General features: G+C 58.1%; 1 protein-coding gene across 1 annotated transcript; it reads left to right on the top strand.

The window, feature by feature from the left end:
- Window positions 1-745: 745 nt before the first annotated feature.
- Window positions 746-21,455, top strand: LOC130032799 (fos-related antigen 2). The gene is made up of 4 exons (XM_056124395.1): window positions 746-1,099; window positions 11,217-11,468; window positions 15,009-15,116; window positions 17,523-21,455. The coding sequence occupies exons 1-4, from the start codon at window positions 1,001-1,003 to the stop codon at window positions 18,042-18,044; spliced, it is 981 nt and encodes a 326-aa protein (XP_055980370.1). The 5' UTR covers window positions 746-1,000; the 3' UTR covers window positions 18,045-21,455.
- Window positions 21,456-24,361: the final 2,906 nt, after the last annotated feature.

The raw sequence follows: 24,361 nt of genomic DNA, 5'->3' as shown, positions 1-24,361 counted from the left end.
CGCGCCTCTGCCTCCACCCCCCGCCCCTGCGCCCCGCGCGCTCCTCCCCGCAAGGTGGAGTCTGGGGTTGACGTGAGTGAATCCACATGGTACAGGGGCTGGAGAATAAAGAGTGTGGAGTTGAACTCGTGCCATTGTAGTGACTCATCTCGGGCTGAGCGCAGGGGCTCCGAGCGCAGCGGAGAGCCAGCGAGCGGCGCTCGGCGGAGGCACCGGGAGCACCGGGCGACGGGGGTGGGCAGCCGGCCGGGCCGATCGAGCAGCGACGCGCGCGGACCAGGCCGGGCCGGCCGGTGGCCGAGCGGGCGCCCCCCGGAGAGGGGCGCGGGTCGGGGCGTCGCGGCCGCGCAGCGCTCGGATCGCCCCCCGCACGCCTGGCAGCCCCGGGCCGGCCTCGGGCCCCTTCCTCCCCGCCGGGTGTCCGAGCCGCGGCTCCGCGACTCGGCCGGACGCGCGGCCACAGGAAGTTTATTCTCGGCTCCCTCTCTCGAAGGAGGAAATAGAAGTTGCTCCCCGCGCGGGCAGCCTTCCTGCCGGGGCCCCCGTGCGCCCGGCGTGCCCTCGGGGGGCTGCCAGGCTGCCGGCTGTTTTTTTCTTTCTTTTTCTTTTGCCCCCCTTCTCCGTTGCCCCCCTTTGGCCTGGGCCCCGGCGGTCCCGGCTGCGGCGTCGGCGTCGGCGGCAGCGGCGGCGGCGGCTCGGGCTGCGCGCGGGGGCGGGAGGGCGCGCGCAGGGGAGGGACCCAGGGACGCGCCGACTTTTTTAGAGGGAGGGACTGGGTGGACCACGGTGCCCGCGGCGCTCGGACGGCCAGAGAGGAGTGCGGCGCGCGGCGCTCGGGGGCCACAGTTCCCAGGGGTCGGACCGCCGCCGCCCGCGGGGAGAAGCCCCCGGGAGCGCAGAGCCGGGCGAGCCGGGGGGCGAGCGCGCAGCAGCCGGAGTGCGGCGGCGAGGGCGGGGGAAGGAAGACACCCTGTTTCCTCTCGGGCCCCCACCGCGGATCATGTACCAGGATTATCCCGGGAACTTTGACACCTCGTCCCGGGGCAGCAGCGGCTCTCCTGCGCACGCCGAGTCCTACTCCAGCGGCGGCGGCCAGCAGGTAGGTGCCGGGGGGGCGCGCGCGCGCGTGTGCGTGTGCGTGTGTGTGTGTGTTGGGTGGGGGGCCCGGGGTGCACCTGGCGCCCGCCTTGCACCCCGCCACTGCCTTCTTTCTCTGGTTTAGCTTTTCCTTGTCTGGTCCGGGCGCGAGAAGATTCCCATCAGCCGCCCCCCCCACCCACCCCCCACTCCTCCCGTCGCTCAAAGTTAAGGTTTTCATCTCGTCCTGCCGCGTCCCCACTCGCCACTTCCCCGCCCCCACTTTTTACTTTAAGCCTGCGCGGGGAGTGGGCTTGAAGGGTGGAAGCCAACCCCTTTTGCTTCTAACCCGGATCCGTGGATGTGCGCCCCTCGCCTTCTTCCTTTGCTCCCCGCCAACCTGTTACCTCCTTGCAAGAAGTGCTCCCCTCCCCGCGCTCTCCCGGCGGACGAGAACATCTTTGCAACCCCGGGTTTTGTTTTTTTTTTTTGGCTAGTGCCGGGGATCCTGTTCGTGCGCCAAAGCCCCCCTCTCCGTCTCCCTCCCCGCCCCCCCCCCCCCCCCGCCCTTGCCCTATTAAGATCTGAAAGAGCTCCGGGGGGACTCGGGAACACGGGTGGGAGAGGGGGATACGGAGCGCCTACAGGTCGTGGGAGTGAAGGCGGGTGGGTGGGAATCAGGTGCGAAGGTCAGTCACAGAGAAGAAGGAGCGCGGGGCCGGCAAAGGCCCGGGACGGCTCTGGTGCCTCGCGCCTGTGTGAGTCCCTTGCAGGAGACTCCAGCAGGGGCTGTTTTGAGGGTCTGGGGGTCACTGCGGGGAGAAGTGGGGAAGGGGCGGGGGCGCGGCGGCGGCGGCGGCGAGAACTTGCTTAGGCTCCTTGGGTGGGTCTGAAAGTAGAAAAACAACTTGTTTCTAAAGCAGCCGGACTGGTTTGCACGGGAGGGTTAGTGCGTGCGATGCGTGTGTCTATAAATACCAGAAAGGCACTGCCGGGCTGGTGCTGATGGTGGGGTGCTTGCTCTCGGCCCCACCCCCATCCCCAGCTCAGGTGAGACCTCGGGGAGCCTCTAGCCTAGGCGGCTGGGGCTCTCTCTCTCCTCTGGGGAGGCCTTGGCCTCCTGCAGCCAGACCCGGGGGGCGTGGGGGTGGCCCGTGGGGAGTCAGGCGGTGGGGGTGGCATACAGACCAGACAGTAAATAGGAGACGAGACTCTTTTGGGACCTGAGGAGGGAATCCAGTATTCCACGGTGACTCCCTATCCGCCAGGGAGCGTCCCAAAGAGCTTTTCTGTGTCTTTGCTCTGGTATCCCCATAAGCTATTGCATGAGATACAGTAACAGCACCTTTAGCATTGAGCTCCATGGGGATGGGTGTTCCCCCTCCACCCCCCCCCAACACACCCTCATTTTACCCAAAAGTGCTTCCCAGCCTCCTTGGTGGTGCGTTTGGGTCAGAACATCACTCGGTCGTGGGTGGGATACCCGTTCCCGCGCTCTCCAGCGCCTACATGTCCCCTGCCTCCTGCACCCAGGGCAGAGCAGAGAGGGAAGTTTGACTGCTCGGAGGCCATCCTCCTGGAAATACCACAGCCTCACCTCCTGGCTTCGCTCAGACCCTGGGGCCTGCCTGAGAAGTCAGACCGGACGGACATCAGGACCCGACTGAATAATCTGTGTCACTAGGGCTTTGGAGCCCAGGATGTGAGCGGAGGCAATTCCCTGTTTTGGAAGAAAATCAGACAGGAAGCCAGGGTGAGGAAGAAGGAAGAGGACTCAGTCCAGCAGGGTGTAATGGGGCCTCATTACCGAAGAAAAAGCAGCTGTTGGCTAATTCCTAGCATGCTGTAACACATGAGGGTTTTGCAATTAGCAATCACCAGCGCGCAGGGTTCTGAAAGGCGCCTGCCCATTCGGCCCAGCCGCAGAGGCGCTGCCACCGGCGGGCACGGTCTGCCCGCTCTGCACAAGTCTCCCCAGGTCCCGGGATGGGGGTGGGGGTGGGAGGAGTGATTTTTCCCACCCTCTCTCCAACTCGGGAGCCAGGCTAGACGGTGGTGCAGAGGGCTAACTTCTGAGGCTTTTGTTACTTCACAAGTCTGTGCTAGGGCACCACCCCATCCCAGGCTCAGGGTAACTTTATTGCATACCAGATCAAACCTGTAATCACTTTATTTCTCACACCCTCCTTTAGCAGTTAGCCATGGGCCTCCCCCCTTCCCCTTGGGGCATCTCAGTCAACCTGTCTTTGTCTGGGGTTGAGGGGTGGGGGGGTGAGTTCTCTGGTTTTTCTCTTAGGCAAGTGAATATTATTTTTTCTTCGACTCTTTTGCTTCTGGGGTCTAATATTCCTGATTGGGCCTCCCCCCCACGGCTATTTACTTAACTGAGGACTTTTTCTCTTCTCTCTGGCTTTCCAGAGCTTGACCACAACACATGGTTGGTCACTTGGGGTGGGGGGGGGGGAAGATAACTCTTTGTTAAAACGTCTGTTCTTGTACATGGCAGGAACTTGAAGCATGAAAACTATTTCCTGTTCCAGTTCATTTTAATCTCCAAGGTTGGCCACTGGTGATTTTGTTTTGTCAGTGATCGTTGCACAGGCCTCCCCCCAGTCTGGCCTTTTCTTTCTGTTGTTATTGTTGTTTTCTCTCTCCTGGCTTTCCTAGGAAAACACCTCCCAGATACGTGCCCGGCCTGGCTATTTGACTCTTACGGTTTCAGAGCCTGGGCGTTACGCAATCCAGCCAGTTACACAAACATAGGTCATTTCATAACTTGTTTTCATCAGCTGGGCCCCCTTTTCGTGAAGAAAAAAAAAAAAAGCAACACAACAAAACAAAAGCAAGACCCAAAACTTTTCCAGGGCTGCCGTTCAGCTATTTGCCAGATAACTGGGAAATCAAAGAGGACAGTTTCTTTTCAGAATCAAGGCATGTCATGAGAGTGTCTTTTCAGATACCAAGCCCCCTTTCCCGACACACACACACACACACACACACACACACACACGTGCATACACATGCGAACATGCAAACTCACACACACACACACACACACACACACGCACACACCCAGACACACAAAATTCCCCAGAGTGAACTTTTGCCAACTGTACCAGGCTGGGACATTCCTCACATCAAAGAACTTTTACCAGAAATGACTGTGATTCCCAAGCCAGCCCCAATCGTGCCTCTCTGGCTCCCCCTGCTGACGCTCTTAGAACTCTTTTTGGAAATGTATTTTTCCAGCCCCAGAATTAATTGCTTGGTTAGTTGTCAAAATTCTTTACAGATTTTCTGCCTGATTTAGGGCAAAAACAAACCAAAACAAAACAAAAAAAGCCCAATATACCTAGCCATGGTTAATCAGGAACTTCTTGACTCTGAAATGCAGTTTCTTTTTAAAAATTTTGTTTTAAATAAAACCTGGTTGAAAAGGAGGGTTTTTATTTATTTTTTCCTTTCCCTGCCCCAAAGTGTCTGTGTTCGTTAAGCCATCCACACAGTGGATTCCAATACCTAAGGTGTTTGACTTTGTTGAGGTGCTTGTATTAGAACACAGGGACGGTGGTTCTTCAGGATTGATGGGAAGATGGAAAGAGTGTCAAAAAAGAGCCTGGTGCTTTATCAAAAAAAGACCTTCCTGGTGCTTTATCAAAAAAAGACCTTCCTTGCCTTGAACTTACAGATGTAGATTAGGATCAAGCCAGATGTTATCCCAGGATGTGTCTGTTCCGCTGATTCTTGGGGGTGGAAGTCAGCGGGACTTTTTCTTCAAAGTGCAGGGGTGAAGCAGTAATCATGTATTGTCCGCCTGGCAACTGAATTTTTCTCTCTCAAGCTCGGTGTGTTTCTGTGTTGTTCCTTCTGCCTGCCTTACGTAAAGGGCTTGTTCAGCTCAGGTGCAAGTTTTTTTCCTCTTCTATCTTAACACAGACACTCCCCAGAGCCTCCAAATCATTATTGTGTTTTTCCTGATTGATCCCTCAAAGGGATGGGTCACTACCAATTTGAATGCGGGCCTGGGCAAGGTTTTCTAGCACTTACAGACTTATATTCAGCAACTTCTTTTTTTAAAAATTTTTATTAGTGAAACACCATGAGGTACAGTTGTAGACTTACAGATTTTCGTGCTTGGGTTTCAGTTGTACAGTGATCGAGTACCCATCCCTCCACCGGTGCCCATTCTCCACCACCACTAATGTCAGTATCTCTCCCACCTCCCATCCCCCCATCTCACCCTGCCTCTGTGGCAGAGCACTCCCTTTTGTTCTCTCTCTCCTTTTGGGTGCTGTGGTTTCAGCAACTTCTTTTGAAAATCCTCCCTGCTAACAGCCCTGCTTCCTCAGAGGGTAGATTGGACATTTGGGTATCAGTCTAATCTAAGGTCATGTAAGAAGCTGATGTCTGTGGCCTGGACCTTCACCAGGGTCCATACTGGTATCACCAGGATGCTGGGGTGGGTTCAGGCTTAAGAGCCTGTCACCAAAGCAGCCTCTTTTTGCCATCTGTACCTTTTATTTCCCCCCACTCTGCTTAAATAGATCTGAAGATACCGACTCTCAGTGGTCAGGAAGCTTAACTTTCCGGGCTCGGGCGGGAGAGATAGGACAGGGTTAAGGCGTTTGCCTTGCACGCAAACAACCAGGTTTGAACTCGGGCATTGCCTGTGGTTCCTTGAGTATAGCCGGGAGTGATTCCTCAGCACAGAGACAGTGGTAAAAACTCTCAGCATAACCCAGTGTGGCCCAGCACCCTCCACCCTCCACCCCTTAAAAACAAAAGCAACAAAACAAAAACTACCACCACCACAACTTTCTGGTCTGTTTGTTGACAGCAAAAATTATAGCGTCATGACTTTGGGCTGTGTGTCATCCATGTCGTCACCCATGGTAGCTTTTGGTGGCCACGCATTTCAGAACAGCAGCCCCGAGTTAGGCAACCATGTCTGTTCCCAGTAGGAGTTCTCTGGCTGGCTCTGTCCCTCCTGCCCCTCTTGGCCACACTTCTCTGGCCACACTGTGGCTGTGGGGTAGGTGACAGGCTCTTCTCTCAGTGCTGAGCTGCCACGTATCGGTGAGGCGGCCACGGGGTTCCAGCAGAGTGGGGTCAGTCCCAGTGCTTTGGGGTGGGGTGTCCTGATGCGAAGGGACCTGGGGAGATACCCCCTACCGGCCCTTCTTTTCTTCCTTGCCTTTCTTCACCCGAGAAGCCAAGGGAAAGGAAGAGAGCGTGAATTTTCCAGGTGAATTGAGGAGAAATGAGGAGGAGGACCGCTCATCCGCAATGGTTCTGGTATACTGTCTCTTTGGTGTGTGTGTGTGTGTGTGTGTGTGTGTGTGTGTGTGTGTGTGTGTGTAATTCCTGAGTTGGAAATGGTGGAATGTGATAGAACAAAGCTAGGAGTGATGTCCAAAGTAGAGAGTTCCTGCAATCCAGAGAGAAGTTTGGGAGCGGCTCCCAAGTGTAGGGTCAATGTTGAGACTTTGAACCAGATGGGGCCTCAGCAAGGGTGTTTGGGGACTTCCTGGGAAGCTCCCGGCTGCACTTGCCCTCACCTCTCCTCTCCTCTCTGTCCGTCTCCTGAGATCTTGGAATTTTCCTTTTTCCATGTTTGGACTCTTAGAAAAACAAACAAAAGGCAGGGGGTGGGATGGGAGAGAAAAATCCCAGTCTGGTCCCAGGCAGCTTCCAGGTATTCCTATATTCCTGGGCTTCCTGGATGGAGATCTTTAGGCCCCTCTCCCTAACACACACACACACACACACGCACGGACACACGCACACACACTCCCTGCCTCCTGTGGGTGTCAGGCTGATAGAGTCATGTTGAGAAAGGGTTTCGGCCGAGGATTCTCCTGGCCTTGGTCTCAAGTGCCGTTTCTGCTCAGCTCAGGATTCTGTGGAATGAGCCTGTCCACCTTTCGGTTTGCAGGAAAATGGAAAACTTTCAAATCAGAAGCTGCTGCACTGGAGGCACTTCTCCTGCTGAGGATGCTGGGGGGCTCAGGCCTTGGGTTCCTGGCAACCTTCTTCTTTGGGTGGGGGCGTGAGGGGGAAGGACTGTGCCCAGGGCTCACTCCTGTCTCTGTGCTCAGGGATCACTCCGGTGTGTCTGGGGAACCGCATGCAGTGCCAGGGATCAAACTCAGATGCTACACAGAGCGGGGATCCTGAGGCCAGAGCCCCGCGGTTGTGAGAACCCAGCCCCCCGCCCCCCGACTCTGGGATTAGAGGAAACCCTCCCTTCTGGTCGGGACCTGGGGTGCCATGCTCCCTCGCGAGTCCTGCATTTTTGTAGTAGAATTCCGGTGGATCGCACACGCCTGTTTGCCTAGCTTCTCTCCGCTTTCACGCCAGTGAGTGCCGAGACAGCAGCCCCCAAACCTAAGCTGTGCATCCCTGGTGTTTCACGGCAAAGGCTTGCCAAACTTTGCTGGGCAGACCTCCGGGGTGAGTTTGTCCTCTTCGTATATTCTTGCCCATTCAGGAGCCCAGGGGTACTTGGAGGGTTTCTGAGGCAGAAAGGCCCCGGAGGGCGAGCATCCGTGGGGACCGGGGGAGCCCCAGCGGGGGTCTAGTGAGATTCTGGGTGACCTCCTCTGTCCCCCCTGCCCTGCCCCAATGCCATAGCTGGGCAGGCCTGTTTCTATTCCATGTTAAGCCAGAGAACCAGCTTGAAACCCAGAGACACATGACTCTGGGGTCTGTTGGCAAAGAGGAATTCCAGGCTCACTCCCGGGGCCCCAGAAGTGGCACCTCATCTCTTGTCTAACTCCATTGTCACTCACTTCTCAATACCTTTGAGTTGACATGAGCTAGCCCTCATTTGCTGATATGTGTGTTCTCTCAGAGACAAAAGCCTTCTTTATCAAGGCCCCAGTCCCCTCTGGGGCTGGGACATTGTTTTTCTTACAGTTTAGGGCCAGTGTGTTATCCAGATGGCTTTACCTCCCTCTCAAACAACTTGTACGTGCCCTTAGAGACAGTCATTACCTGCTGCCTTGTTTTTATTGCTGTCTTGTTTTGTCTAGACCAAGCCTTAGCTGCCAGGAATCTGGCTGATGGCCGGGAGCACATTCTCTAGACCCGCCATCCCAGAGCAGAGTGGCTTGGAAGGCCCAGTGAGGGTCTGCGGTGAGGGTCTGCGTGTCAGCCACTGATTTTCCCAAGAGCTTAATCTCCAAGTGCTGCCTCCCGGGGTCTGCTTGCTTCCTCAGCCTGAAACTCTTTTGTTTTGTTTGTTAGAGTGAGAAATGAATTTCTTGGGTGCTTTCCTAAAAGTTGACAGTTCCTCTCAGAGATGTAGGGCCCCTTCAAACTCAAAACCTGTCTTGGGGAGATAAATGAGATTAAAAAAGAAAAAAGAGTTGGGTGCTTCCCACGAGTGGGAAGTTGGCAGTTCTTTCCAGAGCCATCCCATATGGAGAGATATGGTCATAGATATGACCGTGGTGTGCAATAGTGATGGTGGGCCAGGATGGTGATGGCGGCTTGATGGTGATGATGGTGGTGATACCAGTGATGGTGGTGATGACTGTGATGGTGGTCTTGATGGTGGCGATGGTAGTGATGTGATGGTGGTAGTGGTGGTGGTGGTGATGGCGGCCATGATGATGGTGGGCATGTTGGCCATGATGATGGCAATGGTGGAGATGGTGGCCATGATGGTGGGGATGTCAGCCATGATGGTGGCAATGGTGGCCATGGTGGTGGCCATGGTGGGGATGGTGGCCATGATGATGGTGGTCAAATGGCCATGATGGTAGGGATAGCGGCCATGATGGTGGCAGTGGTGGAGATGGTGGCCATGGTAGTGATACTGGCAGTCATAGTAGTGGGGATGGTGGCCATGATGGTGATGATAGTGATGAGATGATGACACTACTTTCCATTTGTTTGGACAGTGTTTTTCCTTCTTGGCTGCATCTTAGAATCTCCTCAGAGTTGGTTGTTCTTTTTTTTTTTTTTAATGAAATCTCTCTCCAAACCCATTATTTCAAATCTCCTCTCAGGGTGGGACTGGCTCTTCATGGTTTTAAAAAAGCTCCTCAGAATAGTCTAATGTGTGGCCAGGGTGGAGAACTACTGGCTTGCTTTTATAGCCTATGATTATAAGCAGCTACTTATTTAATCCTCATATCAGTGCTGTGAGTTTGGTGTAGGATTTCCTCTTAACAGACAGGGAAACAGAGTCCTCGTTTCTCAAGGCCTGAGCACTCAGTGGCTGAGTTCAGTGCGTCTCTCCGGGTCACCTTCTTTCCTTTCGATCCCTCCACCCCCAACTCAGCAGGACTAGAGGAGGGGTATTGCCTGGGCTCTGGTGCCTGTGTGTGTGCCCTCGGTTACCTGAGTCTTGTCCACTTCCTCATAGCCACTCTGGGTTGTTCATTTCCACTGAGTCCTTCCCATTCCCGCACCCTTCCCTTCTTTACACAGCCAGGCACACCTGCCCGTGAGCTGTGGTAAGAAGCCAGTTCTTTTTGCCTGCAGAGGTGCAGCTTGGAATCCTTCCCACCGAGCAGCTCTCCATGGAGTCCCCAGAGTCCTTTGCATTGGGCACTGCTCCTTGTGGGAGCCCGGGAATCATGGCATCGGGCGCCTCTCATCGCTGCGTGCATTTGGTCTGGGGAACCCAGGATTTTCTGAGGGCCCACTTCCCACCACCCAGGATGGGGGTCTGGCAGCTGGCAGGGGTGCGGGGGGAGGCTGAAGTGAGTGTCCTCCACTTCCCTGGCTTAGCACCGCAGGAATCTACATGCTGTCACCAGCTGCCACTGCTGAGAGTTCTCTGAATCTCAGTCGGTCTTATTAAGGGGACGCTAGAGGATCCAGGTTAATGACAGCAGGGTCACTCTTGGGGCCAAATGCGGGGCTTCCACAAAGAAACACAACGCCCGCAGGGACCTTTGCAGGGTGGCCCTGACACCTACGGCAGAGAGGGTGGGTTGGAGCACGGGAGGCTGGCTGGGGACGCTTGCTCAGAGCCGTGCCTGGCAGCGGCAGCCTCTGGCGGGCCGGGCCGGTTGGCGTCCTGACCCTGTTGCTTATTAGCAGTGTGGCCTTAATCGCTGAGTCTGAATTTCTGCCTCCCAAATGGAGGTGATGGGCTGTCTCTGCCCCAGGGCCGTGCAAGAAGATCCACAGCCTGGCTGAGGCCACACCCCGGGGTGCCAGTTCATGATTCCCTAAGTGGTAGCTGGTCGGGCGTCGTCATTTCCACAGCAGCCCAGGGAAGAAAGCGTTTGCGGATTTTTATTATTATTATTATTATTTTTTAAACAGGCATCCTCTGAGAGGAGGGTTCACCTGGTAAATTTCCCTTGAAAAGCTGGAAGTGGGGGAGGGGCTGGGGACCCCTTCTCCACTTCCTAGAAGCTTCTCGGAAAGAAGGTCGACTCCAAGGCTGAGGCACTTGGCCCTCGAGCTTTTGTGTTCTGGCCTCATCCTATATTTTGAATGGAATATTCCAGAGAACTTGGCAAGGTGGCAACGTGGTCAGGGCGCAGTTCAGAGGCAGGGAGAGAAAACTAGGAGTTAGCAACCCCTGCGCGTCTCTGAGACACCTGAACGCGCAGAGAGCAGGTGCGTGGAGGAAGACTCTGTCTGCCCCAAAGGGTGGAAGGGCAAGGGGTGTGGGGGAGGTGACAAGGACGGCCAGAGACAGTCTGACGACAAATGCCACTCCTTTCCAGCCTGAGGGTGGAGGGCCTCCTTTTAGGGACCTGAGGGGTGGCCCTGCGCCCTCTGAAGGCTAGTGGGGAACACATGTCAGTGTGCAAACCTCCAACTGTCCCTGCCCTCCCCGGCGAGCGTCCTGCCCTCCTGCCCACGTGGTCAGAGCCCTCAGAGGCCCCCAAAAGGCCTCTTGAGTGTGAGTCGCGGAGCATCACCTGCTCTGGAAACTGTGATCTCCTGTACCACGCGGTGTCTAGCACATGTTCCAGGAACCCCCAAGAGGCGTGCAGTGCCCCTGCCTCTTGGGGGTACAGGCCATGGACAGAGGACACCCCGGCTGTCCCAACCCAGTCCCGCCAAGCCTGGTCCTGCCTTCTGCTGGGCTCTGCCTCTCGGCTCTGCGTTCTCTCCCGCCGGGGATGTTCTGCGAGCTCAATCGTCTCCCTGTCTGTTCCTTCCAGAAATTCCGGGTAGATATGCCTGGCTCGGGCAGCGCTTTCATCCCCACCATCAACGCCATCACGACGAGCCAGGACCTCCAGTGGATGGTGCAGCCCACGGTGATCACCTCCATGTCCAACCCGTACCCCCGCTCGCACCCGTATAGCCCCCTGCCGGGCCTGGCCTCCGTCCCCGGGCACATGGCCCTCCCGAGACCCGGCGTGATCAAGACCATTGGTACCACCGTGGGCCGCAGGCGGAGAGACGAGCAGGTACAGCCCGGGCCAGCCGACGGGGGGACGCCTGGGTGACATTTGGGGCCCCAAAGAGTGATCTAGGAGTCCTGAAGAGAAGGGAGAGCCGGGGACCTGCCGCGGGGCAGGCCCACCTCCGGCATCTGCCTCTGTTCCTTTGCAACTCTAAGTCCGAGTGGGGTTAAGGGCACCCGAGACCAGGTGTGGAAGCACCAGCTAGTGGCAGGGGGTTGGCTCCCCCTCCCCCCACAGCTTATTTTTCTCTGATACTGGGCAGGGGGACAGAAGTCCAAACTGGGGGCTTTCCGAGGTCAGCTCCTAACTGGTGCAGAGGAGACACCAGAGGCCTAGAGGGTCACCTTCTCAGCTGGTGCTGTCTCTTCTCTGGTCCCCTCCTTCCTCCCTGGTGCACCCCTCACCCCTCCCCGCCAGCCCCCATTCCTGGGCCTCTGACGAGACTAGGAATGTACCTTCCAGAAGTTCCGTGATGCTGGCCCTGGGGTCATCGGCATCTGCCCAGAGAGGAAGCAGTGTCAGGACTCAGATCAGGGGAGCCCTGGAGGAGGTGGGCCCTCTCCAGTTGGGGCCACGCCCCTGGCATCTGTACCCATGGTTGGGTGGGGGGGAGTGTCCCCCAGAGCCCTGCGGCTCCAGTAAAGAGGAACCACAGCCGGGCATTATTCGAGAAAAAAAGGGATTGAACCTCTCCTCACCCATACCCCCCACCCCCTTTGTGGCTCCTTTAAGGGTGGCCCAGACACCCCTGCCAGGCACCCCCCTGGGCCCCCACAGAACTGAGCTCGGTTTCCCTGATTCCTGGTTCTCTGCTACCCTCACACCCCACCCTCTAACCCCCCGGAAAAGATTTCCTTGAGCCCTGGGATCCCTTTGCTCCAGTGGAATGTTAGTCCTGAGAACTCTCTGCCCTAGAACTTCTGCCCAGGCCAAGCTCTGCCCACCGCGGCCCTGGGGCACCGGTCCAGGGCCAGGATGTCCCAGACACAGTGTCTGGTAGATGGGCAGAGCTGACTGTTCATGGACTGCTCTTGATGGTGGGGTTGCTGCTCCCTGGGGAGTGGCCTCCAGGGGCAGTGAGCTGGGCCTGTAAGCGCACGGTGGCAGGGGACGCTGCGTGACCGACGCCGCTGTCCCTGCTCCCAGTCCTTGCTTAGCCCAATGTCCCTTTAGTTTTGTTTTGGTTTCGGGGCCGCACCTGCCAGTGCTCGGGGCTTCCTCCTGGATCATTCCTGATGGTGCCAGGGATCGAACCCGGGGGTGTGCGAGGCAGCCCCCCTGACCTGCTGTCCTTCTCAAGCCTGTTGCCCTGCAGAGCCCAGGCGGTGACGCTTAGTTGCCAGCAGTGCACTGGATGTCCCTTAATCGGTCCCTGGGACCAGGCCGGTCACCAAGACAAATGAGGGCCACGGCTTGCTCTTTCCCGGGGGACCTCAGATGGCGTCCAGGAGCCGGCAGCAAGGAGGAGCTTTTCTGAACAGGAGAAACTGAGTCCCGGCAGGGAGAAGGGCCCTTTCCGGCTCTCACGGGGAGCTGGCAGCAGGGCTGGGCTGGGTTTCAGCTCTCTCGACCTTCAGCCCCTGGTTTTCCCACTGCACCACGGAGGCGCGCCCTCGATGTTCTGTCTGGAGAATTTCCTTCCTTTGTGAAAGGGAAGGAGCGAGCCAGTGGCCTCTTACCCACGTCAGAGAGGCGCTGGGACCGTCCCCCCACCGCGGGAGGAAGCCTGGCACGAGCCTCCCAGGACGGTGCCTTTCCCATTTTCTAGACTTTTTTCTGGCGCCTCCTCCCGCAAACGGGCCTCGGCACCCCGTGCCTCCTTCTAGAGCTTGCCCTGAGGTGCCCCTGGGGAACAGTGTCTAAGGGGGTGGGGGTGACCCGGGGTGTGTATGGCTGGTGCTGGGTTCCTGGTGCCCCTGACAGACGCAGGCTGTGACCCCGTGGGTGCCACCGCCCCAAGCACTTCCTGTGCCCCTGGTTCCCACCAGTTGTGGTAGACCGTGGTAGCTGGGGAGGGGACCTCTAGGCCAGCTCAGGGGCGCGGCATTGGCCAGCGACAGTGCAGGGGGAGGAGAGGCGGACGTGGGCCCTGCTGGGCGCCGGGAGCAGCCCCGTGGCCTCGCCCGCAGACTGGTGGGCTCAGGTTGAAACAGGTTCAGGAGCCGCAAGCATTCAGGACCGGGGCCAAGCGGTTCCCTGACCTCAGCTGCCCGGGTGCCGGGCGCCTGGTCTCCGGGTCTCCCGTTTCTTGACTGCGGGTGGCCCGGGCAGTGGAGGAGAGCAGGGAATGTGGCATGGCCGAGCTGGGGTATGGGGGTCTGCCCAAAGCCCTGGGAGGGGGCGTCCGGCCTGCCAGCTTTCCCTTTGGGCCGCCAGCATGCGGCGGCAGGAGGCCCTGGGAGTGGAGAAAAAAGCACATCTGTGCTCCCCTGCCAGGGGCCACGTCTGCAGAGGGGACCCAGTGCCGTGGCCTCGGGACTAGGGTCGCCCCAGGGTGGGCAGGCCTGGGGGTGTCTTCTCTGGCCCTCTGCCTGGCTTCTGCCGCAGAGCTGGGCCCTGGGCACAGCCCTGGGGCGAGGACCTCCCCCAGGTGGTGGGTCCCATGGATGGGAGGGCAGCGCCCTGGGGGGACCCAGGATGGTGGTCTGACTCCCCCTGGAATCTTCTAGGGCTCTGCTCCTGCTGCCACTGCCTGGGAACTGAGTGGCTCGGGCCATGCCCATACAGAGCCCGGCTCCAGGGAGCCACGTCCTCGTTCCCTGGCATTGCCGGGGACTGGGTGGAGGCCACTCCATGAGGGGCTCTGTGCCTTGCCCGGGACTCCTGGGAAGTGGGGTCCGGCACACCACCCCCAGTGCGTGTTTACGCAATTGACGGATGTGGTGGTCTGAGGGTTCCTCTTGCCATCTCTTCAGCCGAGCGCTCAGCTGGGCATCCGTCCTCCCCGCTGACCAAGGGGGCCGCTGCCCGCCCTCCCCCGGCGCGGGCTGAGGACACGGGGAGTAGCCTGGTGTTGTCAGTCCTTCCTTGGCCACAGAACATTCCCCGGCGGCCTCTTACCCCGGGCCCCGCCGTTTAACCAAATGGGGATAATGAGGCTTGAGCCATGGTGCTGGGGAGGAGTAATTAGCTGGGGTCTGGGAGAAGCTGCTTATGTGGGTGGGGCCAGACCAGGCTGGTCTGAGGGGACCCCCCCTTCCCCCCGCCACCTGCCCGTGGGGAGCAGCCCAGCTCCTGATCCCTGGCCTTGGCACTGAGTCAGGCTAGGAGGGCCGATGCTATCACCTCACACCTGCCGCGATCCCCCTCCAGACCTCTGACATCCCCGTCCACGGCCCCTAAAGCCCCGAGCCCCGGAGGGCCAACAGCAGTGGGGCCACAGGCGGCCTCTGAACCCTCCCTTGCTGGGTTCCCCAGAGCTTCCTGTCCCAGCGGGGCCTCTCATCCTGCTGCAGAGGCGGGAATAACCCGAACCCCCCTACCCCAGACCCTGGTGGTAGCCGTTTACCCCAGCCTAATCCTGTCTTTGCCCTTGGCCACTAGCTGTCTCCCGAGGAGGAGGAGAAACGTCGAATCCGGAGGGAGAGGAACAAGTTGGCCGCTGCCAAGTGTCGGAACCGCCGCCGAGAGCTGACGGAGAAACTGCAGGCTGTAAGGAGCTCGCTCGCTTGGCGCGGTGGGGGCTGGGACGGGAGCAGGGCCAGTGCTGGGGTTGGGGCAGGGGGCCTGGCTCTCCCAGCCCGCTGCTTGCTTGCCCACGAGTGGCCTGAGATCGCATCAGTGGGGACAGCCCTGCCCTGCTCTGCGCACGTGACTGAGGAAGTGCCACATGACTCCGGCCTGGGCGCAGAGAGGGCAGCTCGGGGCTCTCACTGGGCGCCAGGACCCAGAGCAGGCCCTGACCTGCCCCTCCCAGGCCTGCTTCCCTTCTCGTCAACTCCAGCCGAGGGTCTTGCTCAGTTTAGGGATTGAGATGGGCGGAGGCAGGGAATGATGCCGTTTCTTCTGCTCCTTGCTTTCTCCAGGGAAGTGTGTGTGCGCGCGCGCGTGTGCGTGTGTGTGTGTGGGGGGGGTTGTCTTGTGTCCCCCGAGTGCTGGCAGAGAAAGGCCGAGGTGCCAGGGCCAGTGAGTACTCTCTCGGGGTTTTCTCACATCCTCTGCGGGCGGGCGGGTTCCTCCTCTGGAAGCCCCAAGTTGTGGCTTTGGGCCCTCACTCTGCCCTAGTGAGTCACTCCCCCATGCTGCCTAATTGCCTGCACCTGGGGCCCCATGCCCTTCCCTCCCCAAAGCTTGACCTGACGAACATCACGTACCTCCCTCCTCCAGAGCCTGGCCCTATGGGAGGGCCATCTGCCCTGCAGCGGGGGCCCGAAGTCAGCACTAACTCGCAGGCTGGAGGCTGGCCAGGTGTGGAGGTGGCCACGGTTGTGGGGGAAGATGACGGTGGCCCCAGCCGTGCCCAGCCAGGGACTTTGGAGGGCACCAGCTCCCATGCCCTGCCCAGCCCTTTATCAACCCTCCAGTTACTGTCCACCTGCTCCAGCTGCCCTGGGTCCCCCCACTGGGAACGCTGGCTCCGGGTATTGAACGGGAGCTTCGTGAGTTCTGTGATGCTTGTAGTAGTGCCTCCTGGAAGGGCCAGGGACAGGACGGTGAGCAGGACTTTCTCTGGGGCCCGGGGCACTGGGTCCTGTGCGGTCAGCACATCCCCCCGGAGCGCCAGCTTCCTGCCAGCCTCGCAAGAAGCCGGGTTCCTTAGCATCAGCCTCAGGGGAGCTCCGCCTCTGGCTCCCGCCCTCCTCCGCCCCCTTCCTCCCCCAGAAGTCTCCTGCCCCCTCCCTCCCTCCCTCCCCCGACCAGCCACATCCTCCACAGGAAACCTCTTTAAGCTCGTGACGTTCACTGAGACAGATGGAAACTTCTTGTTCAGTTCGGAATCGTCTATAGTCTGCCCGCTGAGGTTCGGGCCCGTGTCCAGGGGGCTCCCGAACGGGAATGTGGGTTAGGGGGAAGAGTGGGGTAGGGGAGGCCGTGACACACACCTTTTCACCTCCTACTCACTCCTCTTCCGTTCCTCCCTTCTGTGGCTTTGTAGAAGAGCGGGGCGGGGGGGGGGGGGGGAGCCCAGGCACTGGCTGGATGACCCTGTCCACCTCGCGTCCCCCGGGCTGCCTGTTTCCCTTCCTCTGGGAAGCCCAGAGCCATGTGACAGGCCCTCCCCGGCCTCTGAAACCAAAACGGAAGCGGTGCTGAAGTGATCCGACCTGGATGGAGGGCAGTTTCGTGCCAGCGCCCGCCCCAAGCTTCCGTCTGCAGCCAGAACTCCATAGAGCCAGGCAGTGTAGACTTCATGCCTACACAGCTGGCGGGGCTGGGCTTGAGAAGGAACACAGGATGGCTTCAGTCCTTCCTCCTTCCCCATGACTCACCCGGCCGAGTCCCAGGTGATCCATCCTGGCAGCGGGACAGCATTTGGACTCTGGAGTCAGCTCCCTCTGGGCTGCCCTTCCTGCGGCCTCTGGGACTTAGGGAAAACTGCTAAACCTCTCAGTTCCCTTATCTGCACAATGGGTTCGTTTCATGGTACGACCTGTTTCCCCAAAACCATTCGATTAAACGTGAGCTCCAGCCTATGAAGTGCTCACGCAGTCTCGGAGGCGAAGTCTTGGCAGCGAGGGTTGGCATGTTTTTATTATTATTATTATTATTATTATTAATCTCTGGGGGAATTTAGCGTCTACAACTGCTGGTGCTTGGGAGTTACTCCTGGTCCAGTGCTCACGGGTGACTCCCAGCTTAGTGCTCAGGGTCCCTGCTCCCATGCCCACAGCGTGGACTTCAGCCCCTTGAGTCCTGTCCCCTGGTTATCCCCCCTCTTCTCTGAGCCGACTCCCCCTTCTCCATCCGGCCTCTGGGGACTTGAAGGATCTTTGTGCTCCAGGTGACTCAGAGCCTTAGGGTCTGTGGCCAGGTGTGGGGCTGAGCTGCTCTTGCTCTCTGGGGGCGTGGGGCAGGCGTTCCCCTGTCCCTTACGGACGTCTCTTTGGGCCCCTGCAGGAGACAGAGGAGCTGGAGGAGGAGAAGTCGGGCCTGCAGAAGGAGATCGCCGAGCTGCAGAAGGAGAAGGAGAAGCTGGAGTTCATGCTGGTGGCGCACGGGCCCGTGTGTAAGATCAGCCCCGAGGAGCGCCGCTCGCCGCCGGCCCCCGGGCTGCAGCCCCTGCGCGCCGCGGGCGTGGGCGCAGGCTCCGTGGTGGTCAAGCAGGAGCCCCTGGAGGAGGACAGCCCCTCGTCCTCTGCCGCCGCCGGGCTGGACAAGGCCCAACGCTCTGTCATCAAGCCCATCAGCATCGCGGGGGGCTTCTACGGGGAGGAGCCTCTGCACACCCCCATCGTGGTCACCTCCACGCCGGCCATCACCCCGGGCACCTCGAACCTCGTCTTCACCTACCCCAGCGTCCTGGAGCAGGAGTCCCCGGCGTCGCCCTCCGAGTCGTGCTCCAAGGCCCACCGCAGGAGCAGTAGCAGTGGGGACCAGTCCTCGGACTCCTTGAACTCGCCCACCCTGCTGGCTCTGTAACGGCCCCCCCACCCCGGGGCCCCGCGCCCACCGCCCCGGGACCCGGCACGAGGGGGACCCTGGCAGAGAGCTCCCTGCTGGGGGGAGACCAGGTGGGACGTGGCCGTGAGGAGTGAGTTGGGGGGGGTAGTACCGGGGGACTCGGAAGATCTCCCCCCCACCCCCACCCCAACCCCTCACCCCTGCCCCTTCATCCTGCAGAGCAAATCCTGTTTCTTGAAAAGCCTCGGAGAACTGGGTGTGGTGGACTCGGGCCTCCCTCTGGCCTCTGCCGGGCCTGGGCGGGGTGGACCCATCGCTGTCCCTGGGTGATGCTGGAGGTACCCTGCCCCGCCCCGCCCTGCCACGCATGCTCAGTGCCTTGGTCACGCCTCTCCCCCTCAGTGGCCCCCTCCCTCCACCCCCTCGCCCACCCAGGGTCAGCTTTCACTTCTTTGGGTTTTTATCCAGTTTGCCATGACATTTCATGGGGGAGGGGGGTTTCGGTGTGAACATCCCAAGCGCTTTGTGTCTGGAGATGAGGAAGCAGGGGACGTTTCTGCTGGGGCTGACTTGTCCAGAGAGGACAGTCCATGTGCAATAGAGGACCTTCCCGCCCCCGGACACTCTCCAGGCCCCCGCCCCATCTCCAGACCCCCGTGGTGAGGCCCAGAGCAGCCCCCATCAAGGCACAGCATCTTGGCTGGAGGACCAGGGTGTGAGGGCGACAGGGAGGGCACAGGTCGGGTTTGCCAAGTGCCTAATTACCAGGCCAGGAATAGTGCCAACCAGGCCTCCCGGTGCCCTCGCCAGCTTCCCCTCGCCCGGTGTCTTGGGCAGGCCTCGCCTCCTGTAATTACCGCTCGCCAGCCTGCCCGGACCCTCCCCTGCAGCCCAGGGCCGCGGCCCCGCCCTCTCCCTCCTCCCTGGCGCTCCCACCCACGGAGGTTTAATGAGCTTGGCCTGGACCCTCCCCAAGCCACCCAGGAGCCTGAGCTGAGGATGGAGGAAGGGAGGGAGGCAGGGCTGGAAGCCACCGAGGGGACTCACCCTCCTGATGAATCCAGAGCTTTGCCAGTCCTGCCCCTGGCCCACCCTCGGGCCCAGCCGTCGGGGACCCAAGGGGCCTTGGGTCTCTTCTTGCTCCAGGCTTCGGTTCCGCCCCTGGGAAGATGAGTTCTTCCCTCTGAGGGAAGCTGCGGCCTCTCTCGGCTGGTTGAGGGTTGGGGAAGGGGGTCCTTGTCCCGCCTTTCTCTCCCCCTGCTCTTCCTTAATTCCCCACTCCGGAGACGCCCACCCTTCCCCACCTCCCCGTGAACCCAACCTCCCATCTAACTTAAGCTTCAGAGTTGAGCTCTTTGCTTTCCTGTTCCTTCGTGCCCCGTGCCGCCTAAGACCTCCCATGCTGCTTCTTATTCAATGTCCCTTCAGCTTAGCACCCAGAGGATGAGACGGGGCATCCCCGGAAGGGAGGGGGAAGGATTGGCCACCTGGGAAGGAAACCCGACTTTTGTCTGAAAATGCTTAAAGCTCCATTCCTTGGCTCTGATGCCTCCTGGTCTCCCAGAGGTGCTGGTGGGATCAGACACTCCTTAGACTGTGGGACCATCAGGTGTCAGATTAATCCTGAAGACAGAAGCCGTGGGGAGTAGCAGAAGGCGGGTGAAGCCGGCTGAGCTGTGCCCTGCTCTGGAGGTGCCATCGTGCCAAGCTGTCGGCCACCTGAGAGCGCTTTGTGTAAAGGCAGCCAGGGGGGAGACTTATCTAGAGAGTTTTGGGGTGGTTCTTCACAAAGCACCCCTCTCCCCGCCGCTTTGCACAGCACTAACCCCCAGCCAGGTCACTGCCAGTGACTTGGGGCCAACCTGACATTCCTGAGACATCTGCTCTCAAGCGGGGATGGCTTTGGGACTCCCAGAGGACACAGGCCCCCAGGACTTTGGGGTCTCCCAGACTTTTGAGCTGCATTTTTCCATTCAGAGGTTCTACCTTTGCTCTAAGATGTCGTGTGGCTGGCTCCCTGTCCCCTTACCCCACAGGCAGAGGCCATCTGGGGAGGAGGACTGTTGGCACCCAAGGTACTTTCTTCTGGTGGGTTCTTCCAGCTCCCTGCACACCGTCTTACTCCAGGGCTGATGCATGTCCATGCTCCAGCTGAGGGCTCGGCTGCAGGGATGTGTTTCGGGGAGGAGGTGCCCTGCCCTGGGCTCCCTGCAGGGCTGGTGGGAGGTGCAGGGAATCGCCCCCTGGAGCTCAGAGCTGACCTCTTCCTGGCTGGGGGGTAGCAGGCGAGCTGCCGACCCAGGAAAGGACCCCGATGGCAGGAGGCAGAACTCGCCTGAGCCAACACTAAGCCGAGAACCCTGGGGGTGGGGGGGTTCAGAAAGAAAAGCCTGTGCTGACATCCTGCAAAGGTGACCGGTCGCACAGTGCAAAGCCAGGAGCCCTCAGTGGCTGTGGTGGCTGGCCCTGGGCTGAGACTTCGGGGGACGCTGTCGTGCTGGCCTCCCGGGGCTCTAGGGCGAAGGGTGGGTTCAGCCGTCTCCACCATGGGCCTTGCTTTCTCCTAAGAAATCCTGCTTCAGTCTCCCCACTCCCCTGCAGGTGTGGTCCCTGCCCATCCCCCCAGGACTCAGTGCTTCTCTGTATACACTCGAGGATGAGACTAAGGCATGCAGGGATCCCCTCCAAAGGCTCCTCAGCGGTTAAGCACCCACCCCAGGGGTCTTCTACTGGGGTCTTCCCGAAGCAAGATTGCCTTTAGTCGGAGGTTTGTCCTCAAAGACCATTCCCCTCCGATAAGTCGCCCCCCAGTTCTAAAGTTCTTTCCCCTCTACCCCCTCGCATTCCGCAGATGGTTGGAGGGGGTCTCCCGAGTCCTTCTAGAATTTGTGGACCAATAGGATATGTGGTGTGTGTAACTGCCTCTTAAAAGTTCAGTAAAGGGGGCTTGCTACTTTCTATTTGTTGAGTCTCCTTGGTATTCATCTTACAAGCCAGCATCTCACTATTTATTGACGTGTGTGTGTGTGTGTGTGTGCGTGTGTGTGTGGTGTGGTGTGTGCGTGCGCGCGCGTGCACACGTATACCTTTCCAGGTGTGCCCACGTCCTCCTGCAACTTTAGACAAGGAACCCAGACACCCCACTCCTAATGCCATATACTCCTGCTTCGAGGGTTATGGGCTCCCCCCCCACCCCACCACTGGGTTTTTACCATTCAGTGCTGGCCTGTGTGTGTGGGGGGGGGGACTGGGTCAGACTTCAACAGGCAAATGGGAAGGGGAGGGGGAGGCAACAGTCAACCTTTATTTTATTATTTATTTTCAATGTTTACATCTTTGTGTTGTACCAAGCCGGACTAGAAACAGATAGCATTAAAATACTCAGTTCTCTCTCCCTCTCTCTCTCCTGTTTGTTTTCCTTTTTTTTTTGTTTTTAAATTTAGCCTAATGATGCTTTTTTTTTGTTCCTAAAATGATTTGTGACTTGTGCTGTATAAACTGTATAAAATGGTTCTGTTTTTAAACGATGGATTGTCGTGCCTCTGGGGACAGTGGTCACCCAGCAGTCGATATTGTAGAAGAACCCGAGGGCAGATCCTGTCCTGTTCTCAGAAACTTATTTTCTTTGTATGATGAGAAGTTTATTCCATTTATTTTAGTTACGTGGTTGCTCGATGTTGAGGAAGAAATTATTTGCCTTTGTATAAAGAGTAGGTATCGGGGTGTTTTCTTTTCTGCCGTGGGAGAAGTGTATATAGTATTTTGGTAGAGTGGGAAATCGTAAGCCTTGTGCATCTGTATTTGAGATACGTCAAATGATGTGGAATAGTGTCGCTCTCAGATCCTGGAGGGAAACTTATTGTACAAGATTTCTAGAGCTCTGGGGAGGGGGGATTTGAATGACCTTTTCTGAGTACCTTTTCCCGTTTTTTTTAAAAAAAAAAGTATTGGTGAAACGGTCCCTTTGGAGTAATTCTCTCTAGCCAGGACCAAGAGCGCCAGCATCTTTGTATAGTTCTGAACCTCGAGGAGTAACTGGTCTGAAACATCTCTGGTGGTGTTTGTTGTTTTGTATTTTACTGTAATACAAGCCTGCAGTATTTGCACTAAAGAAAGTTTGTTAGGAAAGCTTGCTGCTATGGAAGAAAGAACATATTAAACCTTTTTGTTCCTTTTGCGTTTTTTTTTTTGTTAGTTTTTCCACTTTCGATTGAGTAGCATTTTGTAGAATAAAATGAATTAAGATGGAAGCCTCTGCTGGTTGCTTTATTGCATCTCCTCTTCACCTCTCTCCTGTGACCTGGTGGGCGTTGGTCTCTCTGGGATGCAGAAGAGGAGATGTGGACATGCAGAGCCTCTGCCTCCCTATTTTCAGCCACTTTCTCCTTTCTCCCTCCAAGCCTGTTCCCGTTTTCTCACGGCCCCTTCTCAGCCACCAATGGCAGCCCGTACAAGTTCAGGGCACAGGCCCTGAAGGGAGATTGTCAGTTTGTCAGAACAGGTGGACTCTGGAAACCCAAGAATCTTCAGAGAACCATTGGCTGAGTGCCCCGTCACTCACCTAGCAATGTGTGTGCTACGGGGGACTACACACATGGGATCTGATCACATGTCTCCAGCAACACTTTTTTTTTTTTTTGCATTGACATACGGTGTTAGGTGTAGAGGCACCGAGACTCCTTTTCTTGGAGGAAACAAACCCTGAGCAAATGGGGATCATCCAGGCTGCGGCATTCCCTCCTTGCAGGGGAAGTGGGGGCCAGACCTCCCCTCGGTTGGTTACTGCGTGGAGGGTTACTGCCTCTCGCTGAGAGTCAGCCCCTGAATGACACATCTTCTGACAAGTGTGTTGGCCGCTCTCTGGAGGACTCCAGGGCTCTGGACTGAGTCAGAGGCACCCTGAATCCTAGGCCTGCCACCCCACTATTCATCGGCAGTCGAGGCTTGGAGAAAGTCATCCTCTCAGAGCCTCAGTTTCCCTGTTTATCTAAGACCTTCTGCATGAGAAAGAAACCAGTCACTTCCCCCATTGGAGGGACACATCAGGGCTTGATACTAGGCTTCCTAGCATCTCATTTGTCTTGAGTGGGCAGCTGGGAAGTCGGAAGCAACTTGGGGACCCCCATCGTTGCTGAGGCACGAAGCAGGATGCCTGGCCCCTTCACCCCAGCTTCCAGAGGCTTTGCAGAGAAGCCTGAGACCACGTGTCTGCACTTGTCCCTCCCTCAGCACCTTCCCGGCCTTTCCCATCCGCCCCGGCCCTGGCAGCTGGATTTGGCGTGTCCAAGTTTCCACCTCTTCACCCACATGGCAGCTAGAGAACCACCACTGCCAGCCACACTCAGGGCCTGGCATCAGCTGCTAATGCCTGGAAAGCACCCCGAGCTGTGCAGTCTCTCCTTGAGAAAAACGCGAAGGGGTCACCTCCACAGGTCCCCAACTCAGACGGCACTCTAGGGGGTCGCAGCTCTGGCTTAGCATGGCCCAGGACAGTGGGGTGATTGGGGTGGGTGGTTCACTCTGGAGGAATTCCCACTAGCTCGGCACACCGAGGCTCAGTCGTCTCCCAGGAAAGATGTCTGGGGAAGGGACGCCTGGAGACACCCCCTTTTTCTAGCTCTAGGTTTCCCCCAAGTGAACACAAAGCTGTCCCCAGGTTTTCTTTGCTCACGAGACCATCACGAGGAACTGAGTTTTTCCAAGATGTTCGCTACGTTGCCCCTTGGCCAGTGGGCAAGAGCAGGCTTGTGAAGGCAGATGAGAAGGTCTGGAGGGCAAAACACGGAGTGAACCGAAGAAGCAGTTAAAGCACACGGCTGGCCCGGGCAACTTGATTACAGTCCAGCCTGTGGGCTCTGGGTTCCAGTGTGGGGTTTGAAATGCCCGGTTGTGATTTTCCTTCAGACTCCTGTGTTTAAAATGTGGATGGAGGGGCTGGAGCGATAGCACAGCGGGTAGGGCGTTTGCCTTGCACGTGGCCGACCCGGGTTCAATTCCCACCATCCCATATAGTCCCCTGAGCACTGCTAGGAGTAACTCCTGAGTGCAGAGCCAGGAGTAATCCCTGTGCATCGCCGGGTGTGACCCAAAAAGAAAAAAAAAAAAGTTAAAACGTGGATGGAGAGTGGGACCTGGGCCACCCCGCCTCCGGCCCCGGTGAGGAGGAGGGAGGGGAGGAGAGCCACTAAGCCCCCCTGCCAGCCCCACCCCTGTTCCAGAAGCGGCCCTTACACCCTAGCATGTCCCAACTGACAGAGCGTCTGTTCCTGCCCCAACGACACAACAGAAAAACAGTTTCTGAGAAGCCGCGAGCTGTTGGGACAAGTCAGCCACCT

The sequence above is a fragment of the Sorex fumeus genome, unplaced genomic scaffold, assembly GCF_029834395.1.
Source record: "Sorex fumeus unplaced genomic scaffold, SorFum_2.1 ptg000006l, whole genome shotgun sequence".
Lineage (NCBI taxonomy): Eukaryota > Metazoa > Chordata > Mammalia > Eulipotyphla > Soricidae > Sorex > Sorex fumeus.
The sequence above is the reverse complement of the archived record's forward strand: the minus strand, read 5'-3'. Positions and strand labels throughout refer to the sequence as shown.